The following is an 18,970-nucleotide window of genomic DNA, read 5'->3' as shown; positions in this document are numbered from 1 at the left end:
ACATCCATCCTGTAAAATAGAATATAAACGTAGGGATGATGGCGGTGGTGGATTCATGCTTACTTTAGGGTAGGCAAGTTTCTATCTTGAAATCAAACCCTAAACATGGAGTTCATTGCATGAAAAGCAACGGATATAATATCTGGATTATAGAGAAGAGTAACATCCAAGGCAGCCAAAATATAAACGGTAGTAGTAATCAAACCTGATAAAATGGGTGATTAGACAACAGGTGCACCTTCCATCCATGAACACAAACTTCAGCTCCATAACCTGAACGAGATAAACAAAATGGAGGAGGAGAAGAGAAACCTCATCATGTTACTGATATGTCCTCCACTGAAAAGGATCGTCTGCATGTTTTCACTTTTCATGTGTCAATGCTTTCTGTCAGAGCTGCCAAAACACATTTCTCGTTCCAGTGAATCTCAAAATCAATTTCTCAGTATTCCGAGAACAGTGCATATAAGCGATGGACTCACTGTAGAGGGACAATACTGAAAGCCTTATCTTAGAGTACAAACCTCTTTCCGCTTCTTGCTGCTAAGGATTTCTGCTTCAACCTTCAAAGCGTAACACTTGTTAACAAACACCCCGGAGATGAAGGCAAAGCAAAATCAAAACGATATGGATTATGGACTCAACAGACTGTTGACACGTGGGGATTCTTTTAGGCCTAATAGGATCATTTATTGCCTCTGTTTTTGGGCTTCGTTTTCAGCCATGTTTTTGCTGTTTTATTTGTTTTGTCCAGGTGTTTCCTTCTCGATTCAATAATAAAATATTAAAATTAAACCACTAATAAATATGACATCTAAAATATATAAAACTTAATATAATATAAAAATAAAAAATATATTTAAGGGATAACAATAATGTCAAAATGGCTTTTAACACCAAGATACTTTAATTATCATTTACACCAAATTTAGAACAAATATAATTAGCATCCTCTTCATTATCTAAATTTAATTTACTTATATAAATAATTAATTGAAATTCTAATAATCATTATTCGAATATACTTTACTTTTTCAAATAACGAATTTATTTTTTTCCAATGAGTTATCCACTTCACTTTCTAAAAATTTTATTTTAAAACGAATTCCTAGACTAGTAAATGCAAAATTTTAAAATATATTTGTAAATTCAAACTTTAAAAAATTATAAATATCCGACGTGCTACCATCCTACCTGTCCCAAGAAGAGTTCAAATAGAAGCTCAGATCACCCTGACATATTATTAACATGTTTAAGAGGATACAAGAGAAAAATAAAAACAAATTAACAAGCAAATCATTGCTCAATGAATTAAGAAATAACCATTTTTACATGATAAACAACCACCAAAACACAATCAATCAACCCACTTCCTGCCTACCAAAACCAGGTGAAGAGAAAATCAAACTGAGAATTACCGGCTGTCGTAAACTGTGTATTTTAAATGTCTACGGTCGATGATATACATATTTTGTTCGGGGGTCTATGATAAGACCCTTTCCACCGTTCACTTCTAATTCGTGCCTGCAATATACGTGTCCATAAAAATTAGAATCATTCCTGTTGTTGGAAATGATTGCTACGATATAACTAAGCCGAATCATGAAAATTGTCAAATTACTCAATTGGATTGTAAATGAGGGCGTGTTCCGTTTTAAATACTAAAAAGATAAAACTAGAACACTCAACTGGAACACGAAATCAGGGATGGTCAATTGCTCTCGAGGAACGTATCTGAATAACTCCAGAAGCTTATCGACATATACCACTTTTTTCCACACCTGTAGATAAATTCCGGGAATTACAGCAAGATTCCTCAAACAGGTAAATCAGTCTACGATCAGAAATATTAAAAGACCTACCACTTTGTCCACGAACATTTGCAGAGCGAAAATGGTAGCCTTCAAGAGCAAATTAGGATGGAGAACATATATTGCCTATACAAAACATGTAAGAGAATAAAAAACATATGGCGGAGTACAAATATCATAAATAGACGGAGTAGTAAGTGCTACCTACATGCAGGTTTCGTTGGTGCTTCCGACCAAGTATTTGCTGTAATCTTCTCATCCATCCTAAATCTGGTTGGCTGGTTATTCCATAGAGAGAGAGAGAGAGAGAGAGAGAGAGAGAGAGAACATACAATTGGAAATATTGTTATCAGGAAAGGGTCAAAGAGCTTTTGCTCAAAGAGCTCGAACATTTAATGGAACACATCAGATCTTAACCATCCAATACTTACACTTGTAAAGATGCTGCAGAGTGAAAGTATACAATAGTATAAGGCATCTGTATCCTGAAATCAATAATAAAAAATAATCTTTGATCAAAACCAGTTACCAATAATAGTATGCTGTTGAATGCCCACACCAAACAAATCATTTCATGAAATCAAGCTGTTTAAATGAGGTGTATTTATAGTCTAGGAATTTCAAATATCGGACCGAAAACTACTTGGAAGCTAATACCTTTACAACATAGTGAATGAAACATTCAAGCTCAAGACACCGCAAAAGAAAATGAGCTCCAACAACAACCATAACAGGGTGACCTTCACTGTCCACTCCTCCACGATAACTGAGATAAAACAAATAAACTAACCAATCATGATATTGGGATCAGGAGCAATCTAAACATGTGTGAAATTTTTGGGGTTCATACTAAATGAACCTTGGTCCCACAAAGAGTAAAAGCCGACAAATAAAAATAGGACATTAAGAAAAAAGCAGGGGAGAGTAAAATGTCTCAAGACTTCAGCTGATAGTTAAGAAAACCAGTAATCCAATTCGATAGTTTAACCTATTCCAAAAAATAATGAACTATAATAAAGGAACGCTGCATAGAGATGGGAAAATGGAGAGGAGATCTGCATGTTAAACTTACAGAATTTTCATCTCTGCAATTTCAGAAAGATTAAGAGAATTTGCCTTCGCAAGGTACCTGGAGTGAAGTGAGTATTCTTCAGCAGCAGATAATGGAGGCCCACCGAGGTCACCAAAACCAAGCATCGTAGCAAAATTCCAACCACCTCGGGCTTGAGCAGTTTTTTCCCATTGTTCTTGGTGTCTCTGATCCGGATCTTTCATCAAGGACATGAAAGCAGGATCCAAATATGTATCCAAGTAACTTGAATTCCTGGAACATAAACAATTATTTGACATGGTCAATTAATGACATTAAATTGAAATAGACCATGATCATTTGCCATAATCAAAAGAACCACGGTAATTGCAAGAGAATACTTGAGAACAGACATAAAACTACAGGGAAACTCAGAGAAACAATAATTGGTTACATTTTCACGAATCTTAATTATCTAGAAACTAGATATAAGTAAAATAGTAACAACATTTACTTCTTGCTTTAATAATATATTCCTTAAAATCTATGGAATCCACAAATGTGAAAAAACAAATCTCATGTATTATCACAGTGACAAGTGCATGCATCTGCATATGGCAACAAAAAGAGATGAACCTCGTCATTTCTAGAGAGAGAAGAGTGATTAGTTGCATACTTCATCCAACAGATTTCCAACCTTCCTCAATGACGCATATAGCTTTGTGTGGGTATTCATACCTCAACATGCTCACACGTATTTTTGAAGATATATATATATATATATATATGAGAAAGAGAGAATAAAATGATGAGAAAATGCATAATCCAGAAAAGACTGGCAAAGCAAAGCATATTTCATAAGGTGTGTAGCTTGTGGAAGTGTTGATGCAAATGCATGGATACGAGTAACAGTTAGTGAGTGACTAAGAGAGAAACAGAAACACTTTAAATTTCTTAAAAAAACACTCAGGATTGCAAGTAGTTGTCGCCCACAGCAAGAAATATGTACAAGGAGAATCCAAAATATTGAATAGAAACTACTCTGGTTATAAGTTAAGCTTGATATCACAAGAAACTACTTGGAAGGAATCCAAAGTGTTGATTTGTTACACTGAAAACTTAGTCACTTACAGATATTAATCGTTCAAATGTAGGAGAAAGAGCATATTAAACCACAACTACACAAGGTTGAAATATTGATAAACCTACATTCCAATATCTGCCCATAATGATGCTTTTTTCCCAATCAATCTAGGACCAAGAAGGATATAATAAAAAGTACGGAAAGGTTGAAGATTTGTTATCATGAATGGTATTAACTGACCTTTGTACCAAACCTACATCACTAACAGGGAGTTCAGCTGAAGCTTGGGCAGGCTTTGGGATGGTCTTTTTGGGCAATGTCTTTATTCTGATTTGACGCTCATGAATGATAGTCTCACCATTCTCATCCCCAACATCAGCAGGAAGCTTAGATATGGCCACCACCTCCTCATGCTTATCTCGAGGAAAGTAAAGCGGAAGCAATCTACAAATTACAAAATCACATAAGATACCTCAGGTCTATAACATTAAAAGCATAAGCAAAAAGAAAAATAACAATCAAATTTTTCAAGACATTGAAGGAACTATAAAAATGCATCCAAACAAACAAGCCATCTCAGCAAGGTAGTAAAAATGAACAATAATAGTATAGTACCTCTTATAGATCTCAGTATCAGATGATGTGCTAGTACAAAAAACGACAGCTGTAATTTTATCTTTCTGCTTTTCAAGAAATTGGCGAACAGTCCCTAAAGAACAGAAAAAAAATTTGAACCCATAAACATTCAGCCTCCAAAACAGTTTAAATAGCATATTATGTGAAAGACATGCATGTAAACCCAAAAACAGTTTTTTTTCCCAAAGAGCTTCAGTCCTTGTCAAAATTATGCTTTAGGGTGAATATTTCGAATGAAATGTATGCTAGTTAAAAGGAATGAGTTTTATACAAAAGTAAATGACCCCAAAACATTGTATTTCCTATAGCACATTGAAAGAGTCGACTTGAGAAAATTATAAGCTCAATGAGCACCGACCCATTTCAAATATTCAAAAAATAACATCTAATATTATTTTTCTCTTTCATTTAATAAAATCATTTCAGAGTTCCTTGGATTTTGGTCATCACTTTCTCTAAGAATATCAGCACATAAAAAGATGAAATTGGAAAAAGTAACATACAAAGAAAAACTTTGAAATTCCAGATTATAAGTTCACAAAAACTCAGACAAAATAGTCGAGACATTTAGAACATTTTCTCACTTATAGCCACGTGTGCAGCTGGTTCACGGGGATAATTTTTAGTCTCTGTGTATATGCAGCCCATAGCAATACTGCATTGACACACAAAAAATAGTAAATGTCTTACCTGCAATAAAACAAAAAGATGAACAAATCAAACAATATAGCATCTGTGATACCAGCCTCCGAAGACCATTTTCAATAAGAAGTTCAAGGCAAGACCGATAGCAATGACTCAGAGCATTCTCGGCAGCAGTATGGTACTTTACTGCATTCTTGGGACCAACAGTATGGATAACCCTCCTAACAATACGATACATAAAACCATCAGTTTACAGTCTAAGACAAGAATTCATTACTAAAATGTAACCTGTAACAGTTTTGGGGAAAACTGAATCAAATTCTAAAATAAGAAATATAGCAAGCAGGTCAGCACTTGGGCTTTGATGCTCAAATGTGAACCACGAACCAAAGCTTATGCAGCATGATCAAACAAAATGCTGACATCTACTATAGTATGCCACAGCCTTCTACAATAATTGATGAAGTAATGAAAACAAAGGCATGTAAAACATTTGAAAGAAAAATTATGCAGGAAAGTGTTATATTCCTTAATATAAATAAAAACGCATTATCGATTTGATTTCTTGAAAAAAAACTCATTAAAATGAAGCAGCTGCAAGTGCCAATAATACCTTTGTAAAATCATCACTTCGTCAGATCTATATAGTCTCAAGTTATGCAAGAATGTAGACATACAAACCTAGCAGGAAGATCATATGCATGAGTAACCTTGGCCATCCCTGTTTTGCATCCACCCTGTCCATAAAAGGTACATTAAGTCCTTCTTGCTTCAGGTTTACATTATTTAAAGCAACTTGCTTTAGAATCACAAGGATTTGTCATTAACTATATAGTAAGCCTAGAACAGAGCTATCAATATACGACAGATCATGAAATGCTCATACGGAAACAGTTTCCAGATAATTTCTTACTGCATGATGTTTAGCATACCAGTGTTGTGCATTCTTCAGCAAGACCAGGCCCAGCTGCAGCATGCAAACCTTGGCTACTGTGTGCTTCATCCAGGTTCTGCAACCAAGAATTTAAACAACAATTCATAACAAATTAACTTTTGATTTTTTCTTGGGCGAGGAACTTTGATCCTTGATGGAACCAAAACATGAAATGAGTTCCTCACATCAGAACATTGAAGATCAAACCTATCCACTCAAAAATCCAATAATATTTAGAACATTTACCACATTGTTAGAGACACAAAGAAGAACTCGGGTCCTATTCGAAAGGGACTAAAAATACAAGAGTAAATGAACCAAGTATGCTCATGCATGGAATGAAAAAGTGTCAGCTGGTTCAGCTCTAAAATTTTGAAAAAAGTTGTAAAGCACATGCAGGTCAATTTTGTGTATCCGTACAATAAGCAATCACTCCTCCTTAGAAAATTATATATATATATATATATATATATCATTTGGTTTATCAATCCAATCCTTCCATAGCAATTAATACAGTTCCAATGTAATTAACAAGCTTCTCTTGTCATTTCCTTTCCGTATTGGCTTAACCATGCAACATACATCTAAGAGTGGAAAATGAAAGATTGTTAGTATCCAAGCAAGGATTGCAAAATTCAAGTGATCCCAAAAATTATTTTGCATCTGCAAGCATAATTTGAGGAGGGAAAGCTTATTGTTTACCTCATTTGTAGAATTAACGACAGCATCAACCTCAAGGTTCCACGGCAGTCCCCTCCACAAGTATATCTTTGAGTTTATTTCATGATCGACCGGAAACCTTGATACCATCCCATTGCTTCCATCTGCCTCCCTAGGAGAGGCTAAAGGATCGGGAAAAAAAGATTTTGAAAAAGAAGGATCTTCATTCTCATACTCCAAAGAAGACCTAATCTCTGCATCAATCCACCGTGGGACTTGATCCAATGTTAAAACAAAGTCACCGGTCTCGGTCGGGACTTCCCCACTAGCTGTGGCTGTGGCCACTGGCTGAATCATTGTAACAGCTCCCAATCAGAGTCCCTAACAGTAGTGAACCAAAGAGCTTTAGGATCTCAAACTTTTGACTATCCAAAAGAAGTAATACATTATGCAATGAAAAACAACCGCAATTCACACAGAAACACATTGCATAATATCTCTATTTTTACCAAAATCAAAGATCAACAAAATTATTTCAACACCTTTTAACCTATTGATTTATCATCAGAACTGCTATTCAATAATTTCTCAATCCTCGGATCATCTTCATCGGATACCATGAAAATAAAGGAATAAGCAAGAAACCATACCCCTTACAGCGAAATTTAAATAAATTTCAGCAAAACCAAAAACAACTACCAAATTAAGCTAGACAATTTTAAACAATTACATATTCGGAGAGCTACGGAAATTTCTTATAAAATTAATCAATTGACTACACCAATTCAAAATTCTGAAGATATATATGTAAAAAAATAACGCACCTCAAATTGAGAAGCTGGGGAAAGAAGATAGATCTTCAATTCAATTTCGAGCTTTGAGTTTCAATGTGGAAAAACAGCTGTTACTTCTTCGTCGATGAGCTAGCAGCAGCGGTGCCCCTTTTGGCCAGAAACGGATTTGATTGAAAAGAAACAAAACTGTGTTAATTTTGAATGCTTATGTCGACGCTGGCCCTCTAATTTTCTGTATATTTCCTATTAAGTTAAAAAAAAAATGATTATCCCTTTTTTTAGGAGAGGTAAAATAGTAAATTACTATCAAAACAGGTTGAGAGTAACTCCCGTAAGAGACCTCCGAATTATGAAATATCTTCTTTTAAGGTTAATAACTTTATACTCTACCAACTGAGCTGGATGGTCATTTCCCTTTTAAATTAATTCCTTCTATTTTTTTATTACTAAGAATTTAAATTTTGGCTTTACAATAGAAAATTCTAAATTAAGTTTTTTGTTTTATTTTTCTTACTTTTAGTCTTTGTCAAATATTCTTAATCTTTAAATATAAGGATCAATTTGGTATCAATCAAGTGATTTTATTGGTTAAAGAGATAATTATTATCTCTAGAGATCCTAGTTTCGAGCACAACATTTACAGTTATATTTGAGTGTTTATTGTCAAATAATTGAATGTTTTTCAAATGTATAATATCTTGTAATCATCTCATACTAACAAAAAAATTAATAAAATTGCATTACCATAATTATTAATTAATAATTAAAATAAATTTTAATATAATTATCTCCATCTCCATATACAAGAAATTATATGAATTTAAATTATTAATTCAAGTGATTTTATTGGTTAAATAGATAGTTATTATCTCTAGAGGTTCTAAGTTTGAGCACGACATTTATAGTGGTGTTTAAGTATTTATTATCAAATAATTGAATATTTTTTAAATATATATTATCTTGTAATCATCTTAATTGATAAAATTGATTCACATAATTATTAATTAAAAATTAAAAATTGATAAATTTAGAGCGAGAATCCGTATCCATTTAAACATAAAACATTTTAACCTCACCGACACGAACAAAGACATCTTGAGTTCATAAAAATAAAACAGACAAATTTCTCAATTAACTGAAACTTGAACACAATTCATTTGTTTAATTCTTGTTCAAGCTCTGGAAAAGCTTCGCCATGTTATGACAACTCCCACCTGACTCTGAACTTTTCTTGGCCGCTTCACTGATTCCTGCAGCTTTCATTCTCACCATTTGATTCTCCATCAGCTCCTTGATTTTGTCCCCAATCTCCTCTCCTTTCACCAAATGATTATTCAGTCCCCATCCCCAACTTTTCATGCAAAGCCCCCACCCAGCTGCCTCTATCACCTCCCCATTGATCATTTGATCCCCGTGTTGAGGCCATCCAAGCACTGGGATCCCATGCCAAGCTGCCTCCACCACTGAGTTCCATCCACAATGGCTCATGAACCCGCCAACCGCTTTGTGACTCAGTATCCGCCATTGATCCACCCATCGATTCAAAACAAACCCATAGTTCTTCTTCACCTTGTTCATAACTTGGTGTCCTAGAATCTCATCTAAATCGTCTCCTATTTCTTCTTTGTCAACAATTTTACTCTTCACCACCCACAAGAACTTGTATCCACTCAAGACCAGCCCTTTTCCAAGCTCCCTTATTTGCTCTTTAGACATCGCTGTCCTACTCCCGAAGCTGACATAAACAACAGAGCTTTTCCTTTGGTTCTCCAGCCACTCCAATGGAGCAAAAGAAGATCCCCCCTCGAATTCTAATGGCAGAAGAGGTCCAAGAGTGAAAACTGTTGGCAACCCTTTTGTTGGAAGCATCTCCAGTGTTTCTTTTTCGAGCTCTTCAAAGGTATTGATCAAAACACCATCGGAATGCTTGATGCATTTACCGCTTTCCGATAAATCCTTTGCTAAGAAACTCTTCGAGTCCAAAAGCGCCGGAGGAAGCGATGCCTTCGGAATCGATGAAGGGATGGAAGGGAAACAAGAGACGAGAGACAACATTCGAGCTGATGCAGTGAAGAGACAGTAATTCGGGAGACGGAGATTTTCAGTGATTGAAATCACAGAAGTCATCAATGTCACATCGGTGACGATAAACGAGAGCAGTGGAGACGATGAAGACAGGAGAGGGAAAAGCAAGTGAGCAGATCGGCGAATGGTTTCCCATTGGAGAAAAAAAGGGTCGGTGGTGTTAGCTGTCGTCGGATCGATGGGGATGAGTGTGAACTTCTTTTCGGTTACTTGAGGGAAGAGGGAGAGGAAAGTGGAGATAATTTGAGATTCGGATGAAGAAACGACAGGGTGAGTAGTGATTAAAGTGACTGAACATTGGTGGCGGATCAGAGAAGCAGCGAGTCGGAGAAAAGGTAGCAGATGACCCACGCCGGAGCTCGGGAGCAAAGCAACATGAACATGGGAGGGGATAACATCAGAGTTAGACATTGTTAGCTAAGAGCTCTAAGATGAGTGGAGAAAATGGGGGATCTGTTTTTCTTATGTCATGGAGTTTGGTAGTTGGACGAGGGTTAGGTAGGACATGTGATGCAGATTTCCTTTACGATAAAATAGAAAGGGTAAATTACACAGATCTCACCCAACTCTAGGATGTATATAATTTTTATAACTGAATTTTCAATTGCTTCAATAATAACATTGAACTTTAATTTTTATTTTATTTATAAAAATGGTTAACTCAATACCGGTGCAATGGCATGATTGATGGTTAACGACGTGGACAATTTTAATATTTAAAAAGACACGATTTCGAGTGATTATAATGTCAAATTGACTGCGGGGAAGTATTCAAACTTGTTACGTCGCCTACTGCCCATTTGAGCCCTCTCGCTCTTATCCGAGCTACATCCCAATTTACTTCCAAGGCATGGTTCGTTGAATTTATCTTGATTCGTCGCGAAGCAAACTTTCCTGCTGATTTTTTGGCAAAGATGCCTCCCTCCATCGATACAGTTACCTCTATCCTTTCGACCCCTTCTTATGGAGTTGTCAATTTGCTTGACAGGAATCCTTCTTATTTAAGAAATTAATCTTTATATTAATTTTTTAAGCCCTCTTTCATTAAAAAAAACCCGATACAAAGTTATTTTATTGAAAAAACACTAAAAAGAATCAAATTTTATATAAAATACTCAAATCAATGTGTTTGGAATGGAAAACAAGCATACTACCACCAAACCAACATAAATTATAAATATTTATAGAATATATTTATAAGCATTTTGTAAACGGATTCTTACATTATCTTATAATTTATATTATAATTAATGTATTTTTTTAAAAATAATTATAATTTATTATTAAATGACTTTAATGGTAAAATAGTATATTGTTCGTTTTAGAGATCTGAATTTAAATAATTATATATATGTAAGATATACATATTATCAATAATTAAAAATTATGAATAAATATTATATTGTAATAATAAATTTACTTAAGAATTTTCTGTACCCTGTTTTTATGAAGTAAGAGAAGCAGGAATGTCGCGAGGATGAAGTAGTTCAAACTTTAAAGTGATATTAAATAAAGCAAGCAATAGAACTAACTATCATACATACCAACAATAAATACAGATCCAAAAGAACACAGGGCAAAAATCAAACCACGTCCTCGTTTATATTAAGGGTAAACTAATTAGATACCATTGAATTTTAGGCAATATATCGTTTATGTTATAAATTTTCAATTTCTCCAATTATAATATTAAACTTTGATTTTGACTTCAGTTATACTATTGGGTCATTAAAATCTAAATAGTGTAATGATATAAACAAAACAATATTGTTTTGATGCGGCTATGAATGACCAAAATGACATAATTTTAGACATTGAACTTTAGATGTATAACGATTTTACCACTAAATTTTTTAAGCAATTCACTTTTAGGCATTGTACTTCCGATCGTCGTTGATAACCAATCACCACTTGATACTAAAACATTTTTATTTCACTCATTTTTCTTTTAATATGATTTATTTTTCATGAAACTCACTTAATCGACGAGATTGAACAAAAAATCTATCATTATTAGGGTTTTGGGAGTTTTCTTAAATTTGAGAAGTTTGAGGTGTTGATTTGAAAATCCGAATGATGAGAAGTATTATTTTGAGAAGATAAAAAATATACTTCAAAAGTAGCCTCATCAGAAGGTCATTGGAGGAGATCAAGGTAGTAGCACGTTGAACCTTGTAATGGATTTTTGTCAAATTTGAATATTTTTTTAAAACCAATCATAAGAGAAGAAAGATAAGCGAAATGTGAATGATTCAATACCGGTCTTGCTATGAAAAATGATCGATGACCGACACAATTGGCAACCAATTGCAACCAAAAAAATTTAGTGAAAAAAAACTAATTTATTTTAAGTTTAATGGCAAAATTGATATTCCCCTAAAGTTTAATGACTAAAATGATATAATTTTGGGTATCATTGGCATGCCAAAACGACATCGTTTTGTCAAAGTCGTCATAGTGACAATTTTTTTTTCTTCATGTCATCGTATCATTAAAATTTAACGATCCCTTAACATAATTGAAGTCAAAACCAATGTTTAGTATTGTAATTCAAGAAATTGAAAGTTTAACAGTATAAACAATACACTACCTAAAGTTCAGTGGTATCTAATATAATTTACCCAAAATTAATATTTAAATCAGAGAAGAAAAATAAAAAAATTATTTGATTAAAATTTTAATTAAGAAATATTTAAAATATTGTTATATAAAAAATTAATATACAATTAAGGTAAGTCGTGTTGAACAAGGTTTTTGTCCATTCAAATTCGATTTGAGTATTATACATCCCTCCACTCGTCACTCAATTCAACTCAGAGTTAGGGAAGTTTCATCGAACCATAAACTCAACCACTTTTTTTGAGATAAATACTTGTACCTGACTTAACCGAAGACACACATATATAATCTTATTAGGTAAAATAAAGATCGTAATTATAAAAAAATATATAGAGAAAATACTATTGTAATTAACTTTAAATATTTATAAGATTATTACATTATTATCTTAAGTCAGATATTTTTCATTCCAAACTCTAATCCGACCGACTATATCTTTTCAAAGAAGTTAATCCAATCTAACCTAAATTTAAATTTTAAATAAAATATTTTACTTTATAAAATCAAATTTAAATTTTAAATAGAATATTTGACATTATAAAATCAAGTTACGTCAAAATTCGAGTCAAATGCGTTTTACCGCCCAGTAATTGGCGAGCTCTACCACTGTCCAATCATTCAATTCAACTGGACTTCGCAATTCACTATCAAACTTCAAGATAAAGCTTATTTCACAATTTGGAAGACTCACAGTCACTATGTTTTTCTATTCAGATCGTTCTGAGGGAAGAAGTTAGAATAAAAAATACGAAGGAATCAGATTGTTTAACTTCAAAAACAGAGATCTATTAAACATTTAAATCTAAAAATTAGGGGGGATTTAAATTAAATAAGATTTAAAGTAATAGGGATCAAAACTGCCATTAGACCCAAAAAAATTGAGGGGACCAGTCCCTCTCCCGTGATACACGTGGATCCATCCCTGATCGTTATGGCCGTCTCAATGACACGAAATCATCTCCTCGCACCATTATAGGAAACAATGTCGAAGAAGCCAACCAAGCCAATAAAGTGCGGCTCCATCAAGATCTATTAGTTCAACGAACCTGAAAGACATTTTTACCAAGTCTGCGTGAAAAATTCATATAAAAATAATTCAAACCACAATATTTAGTAAAAAAAAATTTCAAGTTCGGAACATTTCGAGTTAAGAAATGTGTACTAACCATTATATCAAACACTTGGAATGCTTTCCCGATACCGTCGTCAACCCAACGACTTCTCAACTTCTGCTAAGCTCTTCCGTTGCAATAAACAGGCGAAGATAGATGTACCCCAAAGGGGTGACCTGAGAACACAAGCCATTGCTTTGCTGCATATCATTTAGCCTCTTTTTTTCCCATTAGTTAAGGCCAAATCACCTGTGTTCTTAGGCGGCACCCCTCTGGGGTAAACCATCTTGTGCCGAGAACTAAAGATGGATTTGGCCTTTGCGATGATCCATTGTGCCTTTTAATACGAATAGGGGGTTCTGAGAAAGTGTTGGCATGGTGACAAGGTGTGCTCATCTTGCTGATTCATGTCAAATGGATGTCGACATCCTTTGTTATCACACGTTGTTACCGAAACAATGCCTGAAGTGGCCAATTTCTTTTGTTTTAATCGAGTAATAGTCCACATGTGATTTCTTATCTGTTTTTAGAAGGTAACTACCAAAGAAATATTAACCATGTTTTTGTTCAGACTCGAAGATCCATTTGAGAAGGGTAAACTAAGTATTTAGCCACTCATATATTACTGTAATTCCGTTTTAATCTAAAGTGATCACAAGGTATTATCTGTTTGAAATATTTTTAATTATTTGACAATAAACACTCAAACACCCTTATAAATATCTTGCTTGAACTCTATACTTTTAAGAATAATAATTATCCTTTATTCACTAATTTTTTTTTGGATAAGTAGAATTTTATTTATCCAAAAAGAAGCAGCAAGCTGTTACAAAAAACAAGGCAAACAGCCTAAACCAGTCCCCAATTTAAACATAACCTCATATTTACATCATCCACCCTATTCATGGAACATCTATACAATTTAATTCTAACAGCCTCTCGAATCCTATTTACAACCACCTCAGTCGAACGGATCACGCCCTTAAAATACATGTGATTACGTTCCTCCCAAAGAAAGTAAACAAAACCAGTTCACGCCAGCTTAAGGATGTGAACAAGAAGGGACTTACCCTTCATAGTCGAAGTCAACCAGCACAGGGCCTCATCCCAGCTATTAAGTGCCTGAGGCTGAAGGTCACATTCTCGCAAAATAGCATTCCAAATCTCACTTGCGAACGAGCATTCGAAAAACAGATGGTTACGAGATTTCAAGTTACCATAACACAATCCACAAACATTATCGTTTCCTATGCCAAAACGGGTTAATCTATCCTTAGTTGGCAATCTATCAAGAATCATCATCCATGCAATAATAGAAAATTTAGTGATATGAGATGGAAACCATATGAGCTTATGCCACCAACTTTGTCTATTCTAGCACGAATGTTATTCCAAATCCAACTGCCTTTGATCTGTGGCCAGATAGCAACTGGGTTGAACAGACTCCTAGCCTTATCCCTCAACTTCAAAATCCAGCTGAAATGAGGTTTTGAATTAACATTCCAATAGTCCACAGATTTAAAACAGTAAACTTTTATCCAGGATATCCACAGAGAACCCTCATCTGCTAAAATGTTTTTGACCAGCATAAGACAACAAGCTTTACTCCAATCTGATATCTTCCTTAAACTCAATTCACCCTCAGATTTTAAGGCACAAATCTGGTTCCAGCTCACTCGAGCACCACGAGCTGGGATATCACATCCCTTCCAGAAAAACCGCATGCATAGTTTTTCAATATCACTAATAACACCCTTGGGCAGAACAATTTGCCTACTACAGTAACCAAAAATGTTGAACAGAACTGATTTTACAAGCTGTAGTCTACCCCCAAAACTGAGCTTCCTACTAGCCCATTGATCAATCCTGTTTTTGATTCTAACAAGAAGAGCTGAGCAATCGTTACTAGAAAGCTTACGAGTGACCAAAGGCACTCCCAAATATCTAACTGGAAGCTGGCCAATTTTAAAATTAGTAGCATACTGAATCTGCTCCAAAATATTCATAGGCAGTCCACAAGCAAAAAGTTCAGATTTCATAGCATTCAGTCTAATGCCAGAAAGTTCATAAAATTTCTCTAAAATGCTAACAACCCCTAACACATAATCCAATAACCCATGGAAAAATAAGAGCAAATCATCAGTGAAGCATAAATGGGTGAGGGAGGTTCTCTTGCACTTAGGATGATATTTAAAAATGTCATTCTTAGCAGCCATATTCAATAAAGAAGAAAGAACATTCATCATAATCAAAAATAGGTATGGAGATAGAGGGTCTCTTTGCCTGACCCCCTAGCACCCTCAAAGTACCCAACCAAGGTACCATTTAGAGCAATAGAGTACCTAGGGGTAGTAACACATGCTTTAATCCATCTACAAAAAATAGCAAGCAACCCCAAAGCTTCAAGAACATCCAACAAAAAATCCCAGCAGATTGAGTCAAAAGCTTTTTGCAAATCTATTTTAATGGAGCTCCTAGGAGAAAGGTTTTTCCTATAGTACCCCTAACAATTTCCTAGGCAAGCAAAGTTTTGGTGCCTAAAACTTTAAATGCTTGTATGGCTAAGGACTTCAGGCCCATCTCCTGTTGCTCAGTGATCTATTTGGTGCCTATAACAAATGTTGATTGATTAAGTGAAATCATACTAGGAAAGTAGACTGTTAACCTAGTAACCAAAATCCTAGTGATAATCGAGGCTGACTGGAAAAAATACCTTATAGCTTCAAGAAAGTCCTTGCTGACAATCTCCCAAGATACTTTGAAAAAACCAAGAAGTAAAGCCACCAGGACCAGGGCTTTTATCCTTACCTTGCCTAAAGAGAGCTTCCTTAATCTCTTTATCAGTAACTCTACCAACAAGGGAATCAGCAGCTCCATCAGGTAAGGAAAATTTCAGCAAAAGTTTTAAACTCTCAACAGGGCAACCCTTGACTAATGGATCAGCAGTGCCAATAAGGTTCTTATAGAACTTAACAAGTTCAGAAGCCATATCATCAAATGATTCATAAAATACCCCATACTCATCTTTGATAATTCTGATAGTATTCATCTTCTTATTTGCTTCAACTCGCTGGTGAAAAAATCTGGTGTTCAGGTCACCTTCTTGAAGCCAATGAGCTTTAGCCTTTTGCTTGTAGAAATCAGATTCAGCAGCTTCTAAAACAATTAAATCTGCCTGGATTCTCTTCTCCTCCGAAAGTCTCCTTTGATAAACATTAGTAAGATTATGAAGCTAGATAGAATCAAGTTCTGCTCTCTTTCTAGCCACCCTACCAGAAATATCATAAAAGTGACTCCTATTAAACTCCCTCAACAAAGGCTTAAGCATTTTCATTTTGTTGAACAGAACCTGCATAGCATTGCCAACGCTCTGTTCTTGCCATGAATCATTTACAACTCTTAGAAATCCCTCATGAGCAGTCCAACAATTGAAAAACTTAAAAGGCTTAGGCCTATGAACTTGAGCACTTTTCTGAGTCCAAATGATCACAGGGCAATGATCAGAGACCCCCTGTGCTTGAAATTCCACAGCAGAATCAGGAAATTCCAGCAACCATTGAGAATTAATTAAAATTTTATCTAGCTTATGAGCCAAAAATAAGTCATCCTGTTTATTAGACCAAGTGTATAGTGGACCAGAAAAATGGTGGTCTAGCAACTCTAAATCCACCAAGCAGCTCTTAAAATCCTCCATATCAGGGGTACTGTGCAATCCCAAATTGCCAAAGTCAGAACTCTCCTGGGCATTGGAAATGATATTGAAGTCCCCCCCCCCAATTATCCAAGAAGAATGACCAATGTCAGCTTTTAAAGTCTTCAGATGTTCCCATAGATCCCTTCTATCAAGACCACTATTACTGCCATAGACAGTAGTAATAACCAAACTATGACTAGCCACATCCCCTACAATTGATAGAGCTTGATCAGAACTCTTTAAAACAGTGAAGGGTAAGTCTTTTTTCCATAGCACCCAGAGTCTACCCCCATTAGAAAAATCATAGTTAGTAGCACAATTCCATTCAACAGCCAAAAGAGCAATAATCATAGAAAAATTAGCATTTTTAACCCTAGTTTCCATAAAGCAGATCACATCAACTCTTAGCATCTCCAACCTCCTCATCACCTTACCTAACTTGAGACAATTATTTATCCCCCTAACATTCCAAAAACTAAAGATCGTTAATTAGAAATAGAAGGGCCACCTCTACTGACATCAACCTTATCCATATTATCCTTATTCTTAGCTTTGATTTCATTGAGGAGAATTGCAACCCCCAACGAAATAACCCGGGCCTTCCTAGGTCCATCAATAGAACCACCTCCAGTAATTATCTCCATTTTACTAGATGAACCAATGTTATCTTTTTTCTTTCCCCTGGTCTTCTTTTTATGATCGGGAGTCCTGCAATGATGGAAACTCTCCACCACCACAGTTAGAACTTATCTCAGACCCTTTGGAAAAGGTCTTACCAGCATCCTCCAATAATTCCTCACTACCAGTGGTAATATTCTGATTTGAAGTCTCCACTACCATAACAATTATATCGCCCATCTCCGAGGTCTGAACATTTGGCATTGAATCTTGTAGATGTCCTTTAATACTATCTTGAGGGGCATGAACAAATAGCTGCTCAGGAGTATCACCTTGAACTTCTTTACCAGGACAAAGAGATTGGTCAGTAGCACTTCTATTTCCCTCATGCAGTGAGTCAGAGCTATTTTCCTGAAAAGCATGAACAGTTAAAATCTCAGCATTACCCACCAACAACTTAGCATCCTTGGATACCTCTTCACTAGGTATAATCTTCTGCATAACAGAGCCAGAGGATCCAACAACCCCATCCTTAACAGAAGAACCAAAGATAATATGAGCCTCATTTTTCCTCTAAACAGCTTCCTTATTCTTCGAGGGGCCTTTATTGACTTCAACACAATTACTAACAATATGCCCAAAAGATCTACACTGCAAATAAAATTTAGGAAGCCATGGAACATAAACTCTAACTTTGACTATAGAATTATCCCTTAGAGCTACATGAATCACCTCAGAAATAACTGCCCCAGCTTTAACCTCAACACAAACTTTGGCGAATTCGAGCCTCTCCTTAGAAGCAATAATTGAATCCATGTATAATGGAATCCCCACAGCACTGACAATATAACTGAGGCCCAACCTAGAAAACAGATCTAAAGGAACGTTGTAGAAATGCATCCAGACAGGCATACGCTTAAGATCAAAATCAAGCTTCTTCAAATTCGGTTCCCACCTCTGAAGCACGAGGGGCTTATTTTGAATGTGCCAAGGGCCATTCTCAAGCACCTAATTTCTAAAATCCGAATTCGAAAATAAAAATACATAGAGATTATGCCCAACCAAACTAACTTTATCTTTCGATGACTTTCCCCATAAAATCTCTGCAATTCTCTGCATGGATCCAAAGTTTGGAGCATCACCAATAAACTGCCCCACCACCGCCTAGTCCCATTCAACAATACCCTCATCAATTACGCCAAGAGGAGGTTTAACAGTAGGGATCCCCTCAAGAATTTCAGGAGCGAA

General features: G+C 35.3%; 3 protein-coding genes across 4 annotated transcripts; all 3 read right to left on the bottom strand.

Moving 5' to 3' along the window:
- Positions 1–1,212: 1,212 nt before the first annotated feature.
- LOC120118170 (protein GDAP2 homolog) lies at positions 1,213–7,718 on the bottom strand. 2 transcript variants are annotated; one of them, XM_039138295.1, is made up of 15 exons: positions 7,625–7,718; positions 6,843–7,181; positions 6,139–6,216; positions 5,888–5,943; positions 5,308–5,427; positions 5,146–5,216; positions 4,541–4,634; positions 4,166–4,369; positions 2,884–3,135; positions 2,455–2,577; positions 2,243–2,296; positions 2,020–2,089; positions 1,863–1,937; positions 1,690–1,781; positions 1,213–1,524 (listed from the first exon to the last, which is right to left on the bottom strand). In XM_039138295.1, exons 2-15 carry the CDS (start codon positions 7,155–7,157, stop codon positions 1,449–1,451), a joined length of 1,680 nt encoding a protein of 559 aa, XP_038994226.1. In that variant the 5' UTR covers positions 7,158–7,181; positions 7,625–7,718; the 3' UTR covers positions 1,213–1,448. The 2 variants fall into 2 exon arrangements, with proteins under 2 accessions (XP_038994226.1, XP_038994227.1); XM_039138296.1 differs by having other exon boundaries at positions 6,843–7,203; positions 7,625–7,682.
- Positions 7,719–8,620: 902 nt separating this feature from the next.
- Positions 8,621–10,160, bottom strand: LOC120118169 (UDP-glycosyltransferase 13-like). Its single transcript, XM_039138294.1, has one exon. It carries the CDS (start codon positions 10,088–10,090, stop codon positions 8,756–8,758), a length of 1,335 nt encoding a protein of 444 aa, XP_038994225.1. The 5' UTR covers positions 10,091–10,160; the 3' UTR covers positions 8,621–8,755.
- Positions 10,161–14,442: 4,282 nt separating this feature from the next.
- Positions 14,443–17,530, bottom strand: LOC120118241. Its single transcript, XM_039138342.1, has 6 exons — positions 16,716–17,530; positions 16,219–16,613; positions 16,124–16,166; positions 15,694–15,782; positions 14,753–15,505; positions 14,443–14,657 (listed from the first exon to the last, which is right to left on the bottom strand). The coding sequence occupies exons 1-6, from the start codon at positions 17,528–17,530 to the stop codon at positions 14,443–14,445; spliced, it is 2,310 nt and encodes a 769-aa protein (XP_038994273.1).
- Between the last annotated feature and the right edge of the window lie 1,440 nt (positions 17,531–18,970).

This window comes from Hibiscus syriacus, unplaced genomic scaffold, assembly GCF_006381635.1.
Source record: "Hibiscus syriacus cultivar Baekdansim isolate YM2019G1 unplaced genomic scaffold, ASM638163v2 tig00110327_pilon, whole genome shotgun sequence".
NCBI lineage: Eukaryota > Viridiplantae > Streptophyta > Magnoliopsida > Malvales > Malvaceae > Hibiscus > Hibiscus syriacus.
Note: the sequence above shows the minus strand (reverse complement) of the source record. Positions and strands in the feature narration are given on the sequence as shown.

Bases quoted from the DNA above. Each gene is read 5' to 3' on its own strand.
- LOC120118241 (XM_039138342.1), bottom strand. From the start codon at position 17,530: ATGAGGAGGTTGGAGATGCTAAGAGTTGATGTGATCTGCTTTATGGAA. The intron at 15,783-16,123 runs GTATTTTTTCCA...TATTTTTTGTAG, and splicing joins GACTTTCTTGAAGCTATAAG to ATGGATTAAAGCATGTGTTA. The intron at 15,506-15,693 runs GCAAAGAGACCC...ATTATGTGTTAG, and splicing joins TGAGGGTGCTAGGGGGTCAG to GGGTTGTTAGCATTTTAGAG.
- LOC120118170 (XM_039138295.1), bottom strand. From the start codon at position 7,157: ATGATTCAGCCAGTGGCCACAGCCACAGCTAGTGGGGAAGTCCCGACC. The intron at 4,635-5,145 runs GTGAGAAAATGT...TCTGTTCTTTAG, and splicing joins AGCTGCACACGTGGCTATAA to GGACTGTTCGCCAATTTCTT. The intron at 1,938-2,019 runs GTAGGTAGCACT...TGTTTTGTATAG, and splicing joins AGCACCAACGAAACCTGCAT to GCAATATATGTTCTCCATCC.
- LOC120118169 (XM_039138294.1), bottom strand. From the start codon at position 10,090: ATGTCTAACTCTGATGTTATCCCCTCCCATGTTCATGTTGCTTTGCTC.